At 52.5% G+C, this 14,323-nt stretch overlaps 1 protein-coding gene and 1 pseudogene across 3 annotated transcripts in view; both read right to left on the bottom strand.

The window, feature by feature from the left end:
* LOC139604931 (zinc finger protein 774-like) overlaps nucleotides 1-14,285 on the bottom strand; it is a 239,435-nt pseudogene extending 225,150 nt beyond the window's left edge.
* The window catches only part of LOC139604926 (zinc finger protein 436-like), a 63,496-nt gene continuing 55,469 nt past the window's right edge, over nucleotides 6,297-14,323 (bottom strand). The window contains exons 1-4 of one of the 3 annotated variants that reach the window (XM_071456260.1): nucleotides 11,898-12,035; nucleotides 10,552-10,617; nucleotides 9,223-10,393; nucleotides 6,297-8,077 (exon numbers count right to left, since the gene is read on the bottom strand). In XM_071456260.1, the coding sequence (XP_071312361.1) occupies nucleotides 7,843-8,077; nucleotides 9,223-10,393; nucleotides 10,552-10,573 (1,428 nt within the window). In that variant the 5' untranslated portion in view covers nucleotides 10,574-10,617; nucleotides 11,898-12,035 and the 3' untranslated portion in view covers nucleotides 6,297-7,842. Of the gene's footprint in view, nucleotides 8,078-9,222; nucleotides 10,394-10,551; nucleotides 10,618-11,897; nucleotides 12,036-14,323 lie in introns of those variants that run through there. The other 2 variants (XM_071456261.1, XM_071456262.1) reach the window with 2 other exon arrangements.

Raw genomic sequence — 14,323 nt, 5'->3', positions numbered from 1 at the left:
ACCGAAGCTTGCTTTACCAATCATATTGATTGACTGCTTGTCTTCCCTCGCCGCCATCAGGAGGGGGCTGTGGGATGCTGAGAGGGATGGGAGGGGCTTTGGTGGCTCCTGGCCAGGACAAAAAGGGATCGGGGGGAGGTTTCCGGGGGTCCTGGCTGTGCTGGGGGCCACAGGGAGGGCGACGTGACCTTTCTCAGCTGGCCAACTGTCCACAAAGCTCTCCACATTTCCCCCATTTTTCTGTTGAACAAGCATGGTCTGATTAAATGCAGCAGATACCATCTTTTGCACCATGTTCTGTAGGCATATGCAAAACCACAGCAAAATTAATACTAACAACAAAGCTATAATGCTCACTATAATGCTGACCTTAACAATAGAGCGTAACCATGATCCCAGGCCTAAAGATTTGAGCCATCCATCAATACCAAAGCCTGATTCTACCTGTAGGTTTCCAGTTAACCGCTCCAGTGTGGAGAGCTTTGTGGAAGTTGGCCAGCTGAGAAAGGTCACGTCGACATAATAGCGTTGGTTAAGTTAGAAGGAGGCAAGTCTAGGATTCAGCAGTCAGTGTCCAACCACTGACAAGGAGATTGTTCCCTTGGTGCAACAACAGGATAGAGGAGAGGATCTCTTTCCAAAAATATGAGGATAGTTTCATCAGAATAACCACAAGAATGTAGAAGTAGTAACAAAATAACCAGAAGAATATAGAAGTAGGTGTGGTTGACTGAGAAGTAATTAACCAATAATGAGCTCAGCTTTGCAATATGTATAAGCCAAATTAACACCAATATAAATATGTGTGAACTATCAATAAAGTTGGAGACTTGCTGATCACGCATATTGTGTGCCGCATTTCTTCCGCAGATCCAAGAAATTCCTGGTTTTGTGTCACCAATGCAATCACCTGTAAAGCCTGAAAATATGAGCTCTCATTCAAGGGCTTCCAGGAACACTTAAACCTACAGCAATTCTCCTTCAGAAAACCACAGTAGCTATGTCTCCTATAGAAAGACCAGATAAACCTCTCAGGAACCAGAATGACCCTTTTGTTCCCCTTTATGACTTGCTGAGAAAAAGAATAAAATGGGATTGGACTTCTTTTCAGGAGGAAACATTGCAATTACTGATTTTTGAAGTGACAGCACACCAAGCACTGGACCCTGTCCATCCCACAGATCCCTTTCAGCTGGAATATGGATTTGCCTCCTCACAGCTTTCCGTTCATATACGGCAGCGGGGTCCTGAGGGTCTGACAAAGCCTGTTGGTTTTTATTCCCATGGTTTCAGAGATACTGAAAAAAGGTACACTGCCTGGGAAGGGGGGTTGTTTGTGGTTGGCTTGGGAAAGAGTAAATGTAAATGATCACAAATTGATAATTGATGCACTTGGTGCTACACAAAACAACGTTTCTTTGGCTCTCAGCTGTATCCAGGCACAATTGTGGATGCAGTCAGTTGCTGCCTCAGTTATAAGAGAAGGTGAAGAATGCATTTTTCCCACTGAAATTCAGAAAATAATTTGGGACAGTGCCACTGACTTTGAAGGAGAATTCCAATCCTGGTGGAACCTGGTGAATTTTACCTATGACCCCATTTCAAATACAGCCACAGCTTTTGTGTTAACCATACACAATGCCTCAGAGCATTTGATTTTCCCTGTTACAGCATTAGAACTGAATTACAGCGGAGCTGTTCTCTATCCCATAGAGAATGGGCCCGTCAAATTGGTGAGAAATGGCAAACTGTTAATTTGGAATCTTGTATTGTCCGAGAACAACAAGGGCTCATCTGTGAAAGCAATGCAATCATAGCTCATTACATTCGTTTAGACACAGAGCAAAATATCTGTCATTTTGAAATTCGTCCTAATGAGACTTCTGAAACAGTCCTTACATACATAGGCAATAGATGTGCATGCTTAGAACTGCTTGTCATTTTGTATTTGTAGAAAACGTGGTAGGAGATACTAAAAATCTTTCAACTTTCTGTGCTTGTAACTTTACCAAGATTGCAGGATGGGATTTCTCTTATGAAGCTCCAGTCACCTCTCACTACCCATTGCAATCCAACTACACACTGATTCACAAACTGATGCCTACTCCTATTGGGATGGATCTCACTTTGGTAAGACAACTGCTGCTCCATCGAGACTTAGTTGAAATCCTTGAGAAGATTGAGAAAAACGCACAGAAAGCCCTGGTGACTGTTCATCACAATGTGAGACAGATACCCCGTGTCATGGAAAGAGTGGAGAAAGATGCCGAGCACAGGGGGTGGGATACTCTTTTAGGTGGTCTCCTACTGCCACGGGTGTCCTGAGCAGTCTGTGTCATCCCATTGTTATCCTTTTGATACCAAATCTGTTTGGTTTTATTTTATCAGCAGTCCCATTCGTTATGAATTGGAGCATGAAACAGCTGACAAGATTGACGTCTATAGTTAATGCACACAACTTGGCTGATGTCCTGTGCACTGTGAACATCCCCAAGCCTTTGACACAAGGCAATTATGAATGAAGCAAATGTGTTTTGGAATAATCCTTAATTTCCATTTATGATTTTGTGGGAATTACTTTCGATTTTTAGTGAATTGTTTTAGAAAATCATTTTTTAAAGTTAATGCTTGTATTATGATTTGTTTATTGCTTTTTGCTTTTAATTATTTGTGATTTGTTTTGCCAATTTGAGAATTGTTATAAAAATAATACTATTTTAATTAATTAACCACTTGTAAATTGTTATGAAAATAATACTGTTATAATCAATATTAATTATGTTTGTTTATTGTCTCCCTTTTTCCCCTCCTTTTCCTGTCCTTTCTTTTCCTCCTTTCTCTCTCTCTCTCTCTTTTCTCTCTCTCTCTGTCATACTGTCTCTACATTTCCAAGTACACTACCAATGTACAGCAAGTCATAAAGACCCATCAGCGACACTCCAGAGTTCTGCTGATGAAGATCCCTCAAGACAATCGTGAGTCACGGGGTCGTGTCAGAGTCTGTCCGAATTTTCCCTCATCTCCCTCACGATCGTCATTGGGGACCAGTGAAGAGAAGACCCCCCCTGTCTTAAATCTCTGGCTCCAAAGGAGAAAGTCATGTGCCTGAGACCTGAGAGCGTTGCCAAGCCATTGTTTGCACAGGTGTTGTTTGCTGTGTGCTACACTGAGCCCAATGAGAAGAAGAAGGAAGCACCGTGCCCTTTGTGCAACAACAGCCTTGGGAGCTGTCCCACCTCTCGGCCTGGCTGGACTTCTCCTGAGTTCTGGGTGGTCCCCCCACAGAAGACCCTCACCTGTTTTACAACCACCGTGACAGACAGACTGAGATGTAAGGAGCCTCTCCATCAAGGACTGAGACACGAAACCCCCATGTGAAAAGGCCCCTCTGCTCCTTCCAAGGACTGGCACTGAAACCCCCAGCCCGGGGCAGGTGTGTGGGGGAGGCAAGCTGACCAAAGCGAGATGTTTGCCTGCAGGTTGTGACCGCTGGACCAAGAACACAATGGCTCTCGTTTACTGCTGAGAACATGGACTACCTGTTACATCTATTCCTTATTGTATCTGTTTCCCCCCTCCCCGGCAATTTCCAATAGAGTTATCATAATAAAAACCTCTGAGTTAGTGAGAGACTTTGAGATCTCCCCGATGTAACAGGCGGATCCTCGACTGGACTGGACCAAAGGACTTCGTCTCTACGTTTGGTAGCTCTATTCCCCTCTTTCTCTCTCTCTCTCTCTCTTTTGTCTCTCTCTCTTACTCTATCTTTTTCTCTCCCTTAATCCCTCTCTCGCATTTTGTGGGGTCATTCAATAAAGGTGCATTTGTTTTGATTATCATTGCAAACCCCCTTGTACCGTGTCGGTTCTTTTTGCACCCTGAGATCAAATCCACGAACCATCACGAAACCCGTCTGTGAGGATGGATCGTGACAGCCCCCGAGGACCCCTCCCCAAATTCCCCCCCAAAGCCCCCACAGCACCCCCAGACCCCGCTAAATCCCCCTCAAGTTCCCCCCAGATCCTCCCCAAATCCCCCCCAAACGTCCTCAAGACCCCTCCCCAAATTCCCCTTACGACCCCTCCAGGACCCCTCACCTGTTCCTGCGCCTCCTCAGCAGCTCCCGGAGCCCCCCGTCCTCTCCCAGCGCCTCCCCCGCTCTCTCCACCGCCTCCCGCAGGACCCGCCCGAGCCCGGGGCGGCTCCCGGGGGTCCCTGAGGGGGTCCCGGCGGGCGGCGGGGGGGGAAGAGACACCCGCTCCATGCTCAGCCCCGGGGTCAGGGGGCGCCGCTTCGGGATCGGCTCTGATTGGCTGGAGCGGGGCGGAGCGGGCGGGAGTTGCTTCGAGGAGACGCCCGGTGATTGGTTGTTTTCGTAGAGGGCGGGGTGATTGACAGCAGAGGGGTGGGGGAGGCGGGCTTTGGCAAAGGGAAGGCGCGCAGTGATTGTTTAGATAGAGGCAAAAAAGGAGGGAGTTTCTGAGGGGAGACGCCCGGTGATTGGTTGGTTCAGCTCGAAGGAGGCGGGAGTAGCTGAAGGGAGGCGTGCGGTGATTGGTTGGATCGGCGCACGGGGAGGCCGGTGTTCTTGAGGGGAGACCCATGGTGATTGGCTCGTTTGGGGCAGGGTGCGCCGTGATTCGTTAATTTGGGAGATTAAGCACGGTGATTGGATCGTTGGGGCGGGCCGCGCCGCTATTGGCTGGGAAAAGTACGGGATTATTAAGGGAACATTCCCATTTTTTGGGGGGAAAAACTCTTGAATTTTTAAGGAAAAATTCCCGTTCTTTGCAGGAGAAACATTCCCGACATTTTTGACCCTACATGACCCCAAAACACTTGCAATAATCCCCAAATAACCCCAAATAACCCCAAACAATACCTAAAAGTCCCCCAAATAAGCCCAAAGAAATACAATAACCCCCAAAAAACAAAACAAGAAAACCCCAAATTAAACCCCCAAACAACCCCAAATGATTTCAAGTACAACTAAAAAAAAAACCCCATATACACCAACATAAACCCCAAGAACCCCAAATAATTCCAAATCAGCCCAAAGAAACCCAAATAAGCCCAAACAAACCCAAATACTTTCAAATAAACCTAAATATCTCCAAATAACCCCAAATAAACAGAAATAAACCAAGTAAAACCTAAGATAAACCCCAAATAGTCCATAAATAGCCCCAAATCAACCCCAAACAATCCCTAAATAAACCCAAAGAAACCCCAAGTAACCTCAGTTCCTCCCGTCCCCACCCCAAAACATATCCCGACCAATCAGAACGCGCAGCACTGATGACGATCCAGTTGATGCGCAGAAACTCAGAGCACTGGCCCCGCTCAGTGATTTTCAGCCAATCAGCGCCCGGCCCGACTCTGACTCATCAGTTGCCAGGCACAGACCAAGGCCTCTTACTGCGGTACTCACAGACCGCACGGGGTAATTTCCAGCCAATCAGAGCGTGTCTCGCTGATGACTCATCAGTTGCCAGCAGCGCAATTTGGGGAGGGGGAGAAGGTGACCTTGGGGATGGGCTGGGGACCCCAAATTAATGCAAAACGGGGTCGGGACCCCAAAACGGAGCAGGAGGGGCCTGGAGCCCCCAAAACCAAACACGGGGGAGGGGACTGGGGGAAGGATCGGAAAGGGGAGGGAGAGTGGGGAAAAGAGGGGGGTGGGACCCCCAAATCGAGGTGGGAGGGGTATGGGACACCTAAGGTAAGCTGGGAGGGGAATGGGATCCCAAAACTGAGCTGGGAGGGGGATGGAACACCCCAAATTGAGCTGGGAGGGGGGTGGGAACCCCAAACAGGATGAAGCCAAGTTTGTTCCTGGAATGTGTAAAGTAGTTTATGGATATTCATGAGGGTCTATAAATATGCAACAGGGTGATGTCATGGGAGACAAGGACCATCGAGCAAAGGTTGTTATGGCCATCAAGACCCCCCAGTAATTTCGGGGACACCTCTTAATTAATCTGGTTTTAATTAAATCAGCCTGTTGCATATTCATAGACCCTCAAGCATATCCATTACCTAATTTACATATTTCAGGAACTATTTTACATGGCTTGTCCTTGGGGATGTCTCCCCATTTCAGGAGCCTCCACTGAAATGGAAAATTTAAACCCTCTCCCTTTGATTACTACTACTACTACTACTACTACTACTACTACTACTACTACTACTACTACTACTGCTGCTGCTGCTACTACTGCTGCTACTACTACTACTCCTACTACTAAATTAAAATAATAATTATTTTGGAATTAAGGAGCTCTCAGGCAAAGATATGGGAGTAGAAATAACAGTTCTTTATTAGGAAAAATTAAAAATACAAATGCAGTAGTACAAACAAAAAAAAACAGTGACAGAGTCAGAATCCTCTGGGAATCCAGTGAAAAAGGTTGATCCTCTTGGAATCCAGTGGGAAAAGATTTATCCTCTGGGAATCCAATGGGAAAAGATTTATCCAGTGGGAAATGTGGGAGATTAGGGACCGACCGCAAGATCTCGCGATGTTGGGGCAGACAGAACCCCTCCCCTTTGCCGTTAAAGTTACTTAGCCCCCGTTTTGTTGGCCGTTAACCCCCGTTATCTATAACCCCGTGGAACCGTCAATAAACGCCATTCACCGTCCACCACCTTGGTGCATGCGAGTACTTGGTCCGAGTGGCAGGAGGGTTGCTGCCGTGCCATTCCCGATCCAGGCCGTCACGCCTCAAACGGAGGCAACAGGGAAAAGGGCTGATCCTCTGGGAATCCAGTGGGAAAAGGCTGATCCTCTGGGAATCCAGTGGAAAAACGTTGATCATCTAGGAATCCAGTGGGAAAAGCTTGATCCTCTAGGAATCCAGCGGAGAATGAGGCTGATCCCCTGGGAATCCCGTGGGAAAAGATTTATCCTCTGGGAATCCAGTGGAAAAAGCTGAAATTTTGGGAATCCAGTGGGAAAAAGGCTGATCCTTTGGGAATCCAGTGGGGAAACAGCTGATCCTCTGGGAATCCAGTGGGAAAAGGGCTGATCCTTTGGGAATTCATTTCTTACCCCCCAAAGACAGGGCAAAGGCAGGGCCATGGAGTTTTTATAGGGTATCCCAAGGGTGGAGTTGGGGTTTGGGTCAGGGGAGGAGTTCTCAGCAACACAAGAAGGGTGAGATCAAATTCCTGCCTCTTAGCAACAGCAGCACTCCACAAAGAACCTGTCCCCAAATCCTAAATTCCCTCTAAAACAACTGAGAAATTATGGAACTTCAGATATATTCAATCAATTTCCTTCATTTAACACAGCTTGGGGTGTTTTTAAAGGATGAAGGTGAAGCAGAGGAAAATTAAGGCCAAACCAAAAGGAGAAGCAGCCAGGGGTGTTCCCAACATGATCACAGGGAATGTGAGTGACCAGGGCTGTGCCCAAAGTGCCTCCTCCAGTGGGGGATGGAGCTGGAGCAGCGCACGAAGCTCTGCCCGCACTCGGGGCACTCGCAGGGCTCCCCTTACTGGTGCCTCCGTTGGGTCAAGATACAGCTCCTGGAGAAGCTCTTCCCACACTGGGGACACTCGTAGGGCCTCTCCCCTGTGTGGATGCACCGGTGGGTGATGAGGGTGGAGTTGTGCTTGAATCCCATCCCACAGTCAGGGCACTGAAAGGGCCTCTCCTCTCTGTGAATCCAATAGTGCTGGAGGAGACAGGAGCTGGTCTGAGACCTCTTCCTGCATTTATCACACTCATAGGGCCTCTCCCCAGTGTGGATCCTCTGGTGCTTGATCAGGTCCCAGTTCCACCTGAAGCTCTTCCCACACTCCACGCACCTGTGGGGCTTCTCCCCATCATGGAGCTGCTCATGGAGCACCAGCTCCGAGCTCTGGCTCCATCTCCGGCCGCCTTCCCGGCCCAGGCTGGCTCTTTCCCCCTCCCATCCCCGCCATCTGCGTTTGCAGCCCCTCCTCGTGCGGCAGCTCCGCGGCTTTTCCTCCCCGTTGGCTTCCTGCGCCGTGGAGCCGCTCAAAACGGCCTCTGCCACCAGGTTCTGCCGCGGGCATTTGTCCTCCCTGCTCTCCACGCTCAGCTCCTGCTCTGGGGGAGGAAGGACAAGAACAGCATGGGATTTGCCTCCATGCCACAGGCAAGGGCAAGGAGATCCCCTCAGGGCGTCCCCGGCAGGACGGCACCGCCACCCCCGATGTCCCCCCATGGGGCCTTTTCCGCTCAGCCTTGGACTTCTTCATTCTCCAAACATCTCCCAAAAACCCCAACCCAGGGACCCCCCGGGATATCCAGGCCGAGCTCCCCGTCCCCGCTGACTGGTGCGATGGGGGGGGCGATGATCCCACAGGTGGGGGCTGCGAATTCAGGCAGGGCTCGAGCGCGACTCCTTCAGCTCAGCCTCGATTCGCCTTTGTCCCTCCTCTTCCTCTTCCTCCTGCTCCTCCTGTTCCATCCCCCCTCCCATTCCTCTGTGTTATCCCCACCTTCTTCTCCTCTTCCATCCCTCCCCTTCCATCCCTTCTCCTCCTCCTCCACACTAACCCCACCTCCTTCTCCTCCTTCCATCGCTGCTCTCTCTCTGCCTTCCTCCCTCCTCTTTCATCTTCCCTCCCCCTGCTCCTCTCCCCTAACCGGCTGGAACCCTGAAGGAAAGGGGGCAGGGAAAGGGCGGGAACCGTGAGGGGAAAGGGGCGGGCTCAGGCCAATGGCGGCAACTGTGAGGGGACCCTCTGGGAGGCTGACACAGACTGAACATGAACGGGAGAGAAATCAGTAAGTCTGAGAGTTCTGTTTGCTATCGAATACATTCCACACACCCAGCCCCACACAATCCCCATCCCACCGCTCCAAATTGGCATCCCACTTTTCCCAATCTCCCCCCTCACCCGTCTCAGCCTGGCAACTGTGGAATTGAGTGAGTTTGGTGTGGGATTGAGATTTTTCAGGTGGGTGTGCGCACTTTTGGGGTAAGATTGAGCTGTTTTCACTGAGATTTGAGTGGTTTTGAGGTGACAGATCCATCCCTCTTGGCTTTTGCAGTGCAAAGAGATGCAAAAGAGAGAAACATTAAGGTCAAACCAAAAGGAGAAGCAGCCAGGTGTGTTCCCAACATAGATCACAGGGAATATGAGTGACCAGGGCTGTGCCCAAAGTGCCTCCTCCAGTGGGGGATGGAGCTGGAGCAGCGCACGAAGCTCTGCCCGCACTCGGGGCACTCGCAGGGCTTCCCTTACCGATGCCTCCGTTGGTGGTGGGTCAAGTTAGAGCTGCAGGAGAAGCTCTTCCCACACTGGGGACACTCGTAGGGCCTCTCCCCTGTGTGGATGCGCCGGTGGGTGATGAGGGTGGAGTTGCGCTTGAATCCCTTCCCACAGTCAGGGCACTGGAAGGGCCTCTCCTCTCTGTGAATCCAATAGTGCCGGAGGAGACAGGACCTGGTCTGAAACCTCTTCCTGCATTTATCACACTCGTAGGGCCGTTCCCCAGTGTGGATGCGCCGGTGGGTGATGAGGGTGGACTTGTACTTGAATCCCTTCCCACACTCAGGGCATTGGAAGGGCCTCTCCTCTGTGTGACTCTGATAGTGCTGGAGGAGATGGGAGTTGGTCAGAAACCTCTTCCCACACTTGGAACACTCATAGGGCCTTTCCCCAGTGTGGGTCCTCTGGTGCTTGATCAGGCTGGAGCTCTGGCTGAAGCACATCCCACACTCGGAACACTTGTACGGCCTTTCTCCAGTGTGGATCCTCTGGTGGCTGATCAGGATGGAGCTGCACCTAAAGCTCTTCCCACAGTCCCCACACTCAAAGGGCATTTCCCCAGTGTGGGTCCTCTGGTGCCTTATCAGGTGGGAGCTCATGGTGAAGCTCTTCCCACAGTCCCCACACTCGTAGGGCTTCTCCCCAGTGTGGGTCCTCTGGTGCTTCATCAGGTTGGAGCTGTCGCTGAAGCTCTTCCCACACTCCCCACACTCATAGGGCTTCTCCCCAGTGTGGGTCCTCTGGTGGCTGATCAGGCTGGAGCTGTCGCTGAAGCTCTTCCCACACTCCCCACACTCGTAGGGCCGCTCTCCAGTGTGGATCCTCTGGTGCTTGATCAGGTCCCAGTTCCACCTGAAGCTCTTCCCACACTCCACGCACCTGTGGGGCTTCTCCCCATCATGGAGCTGCTCATGGAGCACCAGCTCCGAGCTCTGGCTCCATCTCCGGCCGCCTTCCTGGCCCAGGCTGGCTCTTTCCCCCTCCCATCCCCGCCATCTGCGTTTGCAGCCCCTCCTCGTGCGGCAGCTCCGGGGCTTTTCCTCCCCGTTGGCTTCCTGCGCCGTGGAGCCGCTCAAAACGGCCTCTGCCACCAGGTTCTGCCGCGGGCATTTGTCCTCCCTGCTCTCCATGCTCAGCTCCTGCTCTGGGGGAGGAAGGACAAGGACAGCATGGGATTTGCCTCCGTGCCACAGGCAAGGGCAAGGAGATCCCCCCAGGGCTGAGCTGCAGCCGCCCCGGGGCCCTGCTGGGCTGGGAGATGGAGCAGCACAGAGGGGAAAGGGGCACTGACTTCCTCCTCACCTGCCTCAGTGTCCCGGGGCATCTTCCTCTTCCTCACAGCCTCCCTGGGGTTGCCAATGGGAAATCCTGGTTTGGGGAAAACAAGGGATGAGCGCGTTTGTAGGAGCGTCGGGGGGTAGGACGGTCGGGACGGGCGGAGACGAGAGATCTCTGCAGCCAGGCCCTGGAACTTGCGGTTGATTGCAAAGGGCCTGGGTGCAGGGCCCTGCTTGGAGCTGCCAGGCACAGCTCGGAGCAGGCCCGAGAGAAGAGAGGGGTAGAGAGGATGAGAGGGTAAGAGAGTAAGAGGGGAAGAGTGTAAGAGAGTAAGGTTCCCGTTACAATACAGTAAATCTTCTTCTGTGTTGAATATTCTATTTCTCACTAGCCAATCTAGTACAAGACACAAATCCTATAGCATTTATATACAGCCTGTAAGAATCACTACATCACCATACTGTGTTACATTTTGAACCCTAAAAACTCCTCTTTGGACCCCTTCTGCTGAGCTAGTAGGGTCTGCTCTGACCCTTGGATCTGTCTGCAAGCAGAGGGAGTTGTTTCATCAAAAGGGGATTACCTTCAGTTGGGCCACACCATTGTTTTCCAGTTGTTCACTAACTGAGGTATCTCAAAGCTTGCTTTCATTTCAATCTTCCTTATACTTTCTATATTGTCAAAATCTTTTGCCAGACAATCATATTTATAAGGCTTTCCTGTTTCATCTTCCCCAACACACATTGAGTTTGAAGGTCCCTCTGCCCGACTCCATCTCTACAAGTCACCGGCCTTCTGGGCTCCCGAAAAACCTCCCAAACACCAGGATTCAGCCCTGAAAAAGCCTCCCAGGAGTTCCCTGTCCCTGGTCCCTCCCCTCTCGAGTTCGGGGGTTCCCCCCTGTCCCAGCTGCTGGGGTCACGCTTGGATTGGGGGTCCCCCTTCTCCTCGGTGCCCGCCCTGCCCAGGCTGCTGGCAGTCCCAGCAATGCCAAAAGCTCCCCCCACTTCGCTCTCCCCATTTCGGGATGCCGGGGCTCTTTGGGCTCCCGGGCTCCCTTCTCCCCTCATTCTCTGCTCTGGGCTGCAGCGGCTCCAAGGAGGCCCCCCTGCCCCTCTCCAGGCCCTTGAGGCTCCCGCCAATGGCAGCGCTCCCCCCTCTCTGGGCTCCCCACTTTGGGCTCCTGGGGCACACAGGGCTCTGCTCCTCCAGGCTGCCTCTGCCGACAGCCGCCACCGCCACCCCCCGATGTCCCCCCAAGGGGCCTTTTCCGCTCAGCCTTGGACTTCTTCATTCTCCAAACGTCCCCCCAAAAACCCAACCCAGGGACCCCCCGGGATATCCGGGCCGAGCTCCCCCTCCCCGCTCACCGGAGCCATGGGGGGGGCGATGATCCCACAGGTGGGGGCTGCGAATTCAGGCAGGGATCGACGGCCTGGCTCCCTCAGCTCAGCCTCCATCCGCCTTTGTCCCTCCTCTTCCTCTTCCTCCTGCTCCTCCTCCTCCATTCCCCCTCCCTCCTCCTTCTGCTCTGTCTTATCTCCCCCTCCTTCTCCTCTTCCATCCCTGCCCTTCCCTGCCTCCTCCTCCTCCCCCAGCAGCAGCCACACCCTCGGTGCCCCGTTCCCGCAGCCCTCGCAGCCCGCGGCAGCAGCGGCGATGGAGCCGGGACAGGTCGGGATGGGCAGCGCGGGGCTCTTGGCTGCTCCCAGCCGCTGCGGGCGGGGGGAACCCGGCCCGGGCCAAAGGAGAGGCAAACTGGGCAAACTGGGGGCACATCACAAAGCTAAGGATGCAGCAGAAAATGGAGCTGAGTGAGTTATGTTAATATTAACTCCAAACGAGGAAAAACTGGAAATTCCAAAGTTTACGGAAGACGAGAAAAAAGAATCAAACAAGATAGGAAGTGAACAAGATAAATCAGGGAAATGGAAACTTCTTGATGGAAGACAATTACTTAATAAAATGGGCTTACTAGGAAAATATTAGAAGACATGCATCAGAAAACCCACTGGGGTAATCAAGCTTTGTGTGATCATTTTTTAAGGAACTATGGCTGCACTGGGATTTTTGGAGGAGCAAAGCAAGTTACTGAAAGATGCTTAAATTGCCAAAGGATAAATAAAAAGGTGATGAGAAAAACAACATCAGGAGGTCGTGAGTTAGCTTGTCGACCTTTTCAAAGTATCCAAGCAGAAGTTTAGATTTGTTAGGTTCTGGATTTATTTGTAAAAAAACCCGTTTAATCTAGAAGAAAGAGAATATGCCATAGGTTAGACAGGAGATTTTAGGAGAATAAAAATCTTTAAAGTTTCAGAAACACCCGAGACAAAACAAGAAAAGAAAAAGGGGAAATGAAAGGGAGGGGAACAAGAGGAAAAATCAGAAAGAGAGTGGGATCCTCTGCAGCTCTTGCCCCCTCCGTTCGCGGCCGAGGCGCCTGTCCCGGGTCCCGGCTCGCTGCCCGCCTCAGCTCCGCCTGCCCCGGTTTCCATCCCAGGTGCGGGCTCACTGCCCAGGGCAGCTCCACCTGCCCCGGCGCTGGCGGTGAATTTGTGTGCCCTGGCCCCACTGCCCGGCCCGCGGCCGCTCTGCCGGCCATGCTGGGGAAGATGGGGGTTGCTCTGTCCTGCCGCGTGGGCCGAGGTCACCGCGCCGACCGCACCGAGGGCGGGTCCCAGCCATCCCATCCCCGGCTGCCCTGCCCGTGCCAGCTGCGCTGGGCACCGCCGCTGCTGCTGCCGGGGTCTCCCACCTGCCTTTTCTCTGCCGGGAGCTGCCGGATCAGCCGCCATAAGCCATGTGGGGGCTGCCCACGCTCCGGCTCGGCCTCCACGGGAAGATCCCCCTCTGCCGATTCCGGCAGCAGACCCTGCCCACACTCCCACCGAGCCTCGGCGGGATATCCTCCCCTGACCCCGGCCTGCTCTGAGTTACATCCCCTTAGTAACCACAGCTCCGGCTGTTCAGGGAAACTCTTTCTCTCTCCAGGAAGCACCTTATCGAAACACTAGGAGCTCAGTTAAAAGGCAGCCCTCTCCAAATCCTTTCTCAAAACACGGGAGAAAGGCTACAGAAGGTAAAAAAGTGAAAGAGTTAGATGAAGGGATTGCTCTATTTCCCTTAAGAGAGGTTCCCATGGCAGGGATGCGCTGCCCTGCCCCGCGGGAGCCACCGGCGCCCCTGCCGGCCGTGCCCGGAACTGCACCCAAGGGGAAAGCGCCGCAGCCGAAAGGCCGGGACTGGCTCCGGGCTCTGTTTGTTGGCACTGCCGGAGCTGGTGTTCTTTGTTTGCTTTATTTACACACTAGTAAAGAACTGGTATTCCTATTCCCATAGCTTTGCCTGAGAGTCCCTTGATTTCACTAGTCTAAAAATTAAGAGGGAGAGGGTTTGCATTCTCCATTCCGAGAGGCTTTTTCTGCCTTCCCAAGCAGACACCTGTCTTGTAAAGCAAGACAAACACCCACAGGCACTGAGGGGGGCTGCAGGAGGGGCAGAAGAAGGCCCTGCAGCACTTGGGCACAAAGGCCCAGCAGGTGAATGCAAGAAGGGAGCAGCAAAAGGCCAGGCTGAAGGCAAAGGCCAGGGCAGAGCTCCTACAGCCCCTGAGGGATCAACCCCAGGGCCCAAGGGGGCCCCAGCACCCAGGGCACGGGCTCGGCCACAAGCACCCGGCAGAGGCATTGCCCTCCTCGGCAGGGGACAGCCCACCCTAACAGCCCCTGGCAAGGAATCAGGGCTCCAGCTGCAGGGCACAAGGACACTGCAAGCAGAGACAGCAGCACCTCAGGAC

The sequence above is a fragment of the Agelaius tricolor genome, unplaced genomic scaffold (genome assembly GCF_023055355.1).
Source record: "Agelaius tricolor isolate 1412-34295 unplaced genomic scaffold, bAgeTri1.0.p SCAF_57, whole genome shotgun sequence".
Lineage (NCBI taxonomy): Eukaryota > Metazoa > Chordata > Aves > Passeriformes > Icteridae > Agelaius > Agelaius tricolor.
This window is presented reverse-complemented; position numbering and strand designations above follow the sequence as displayed.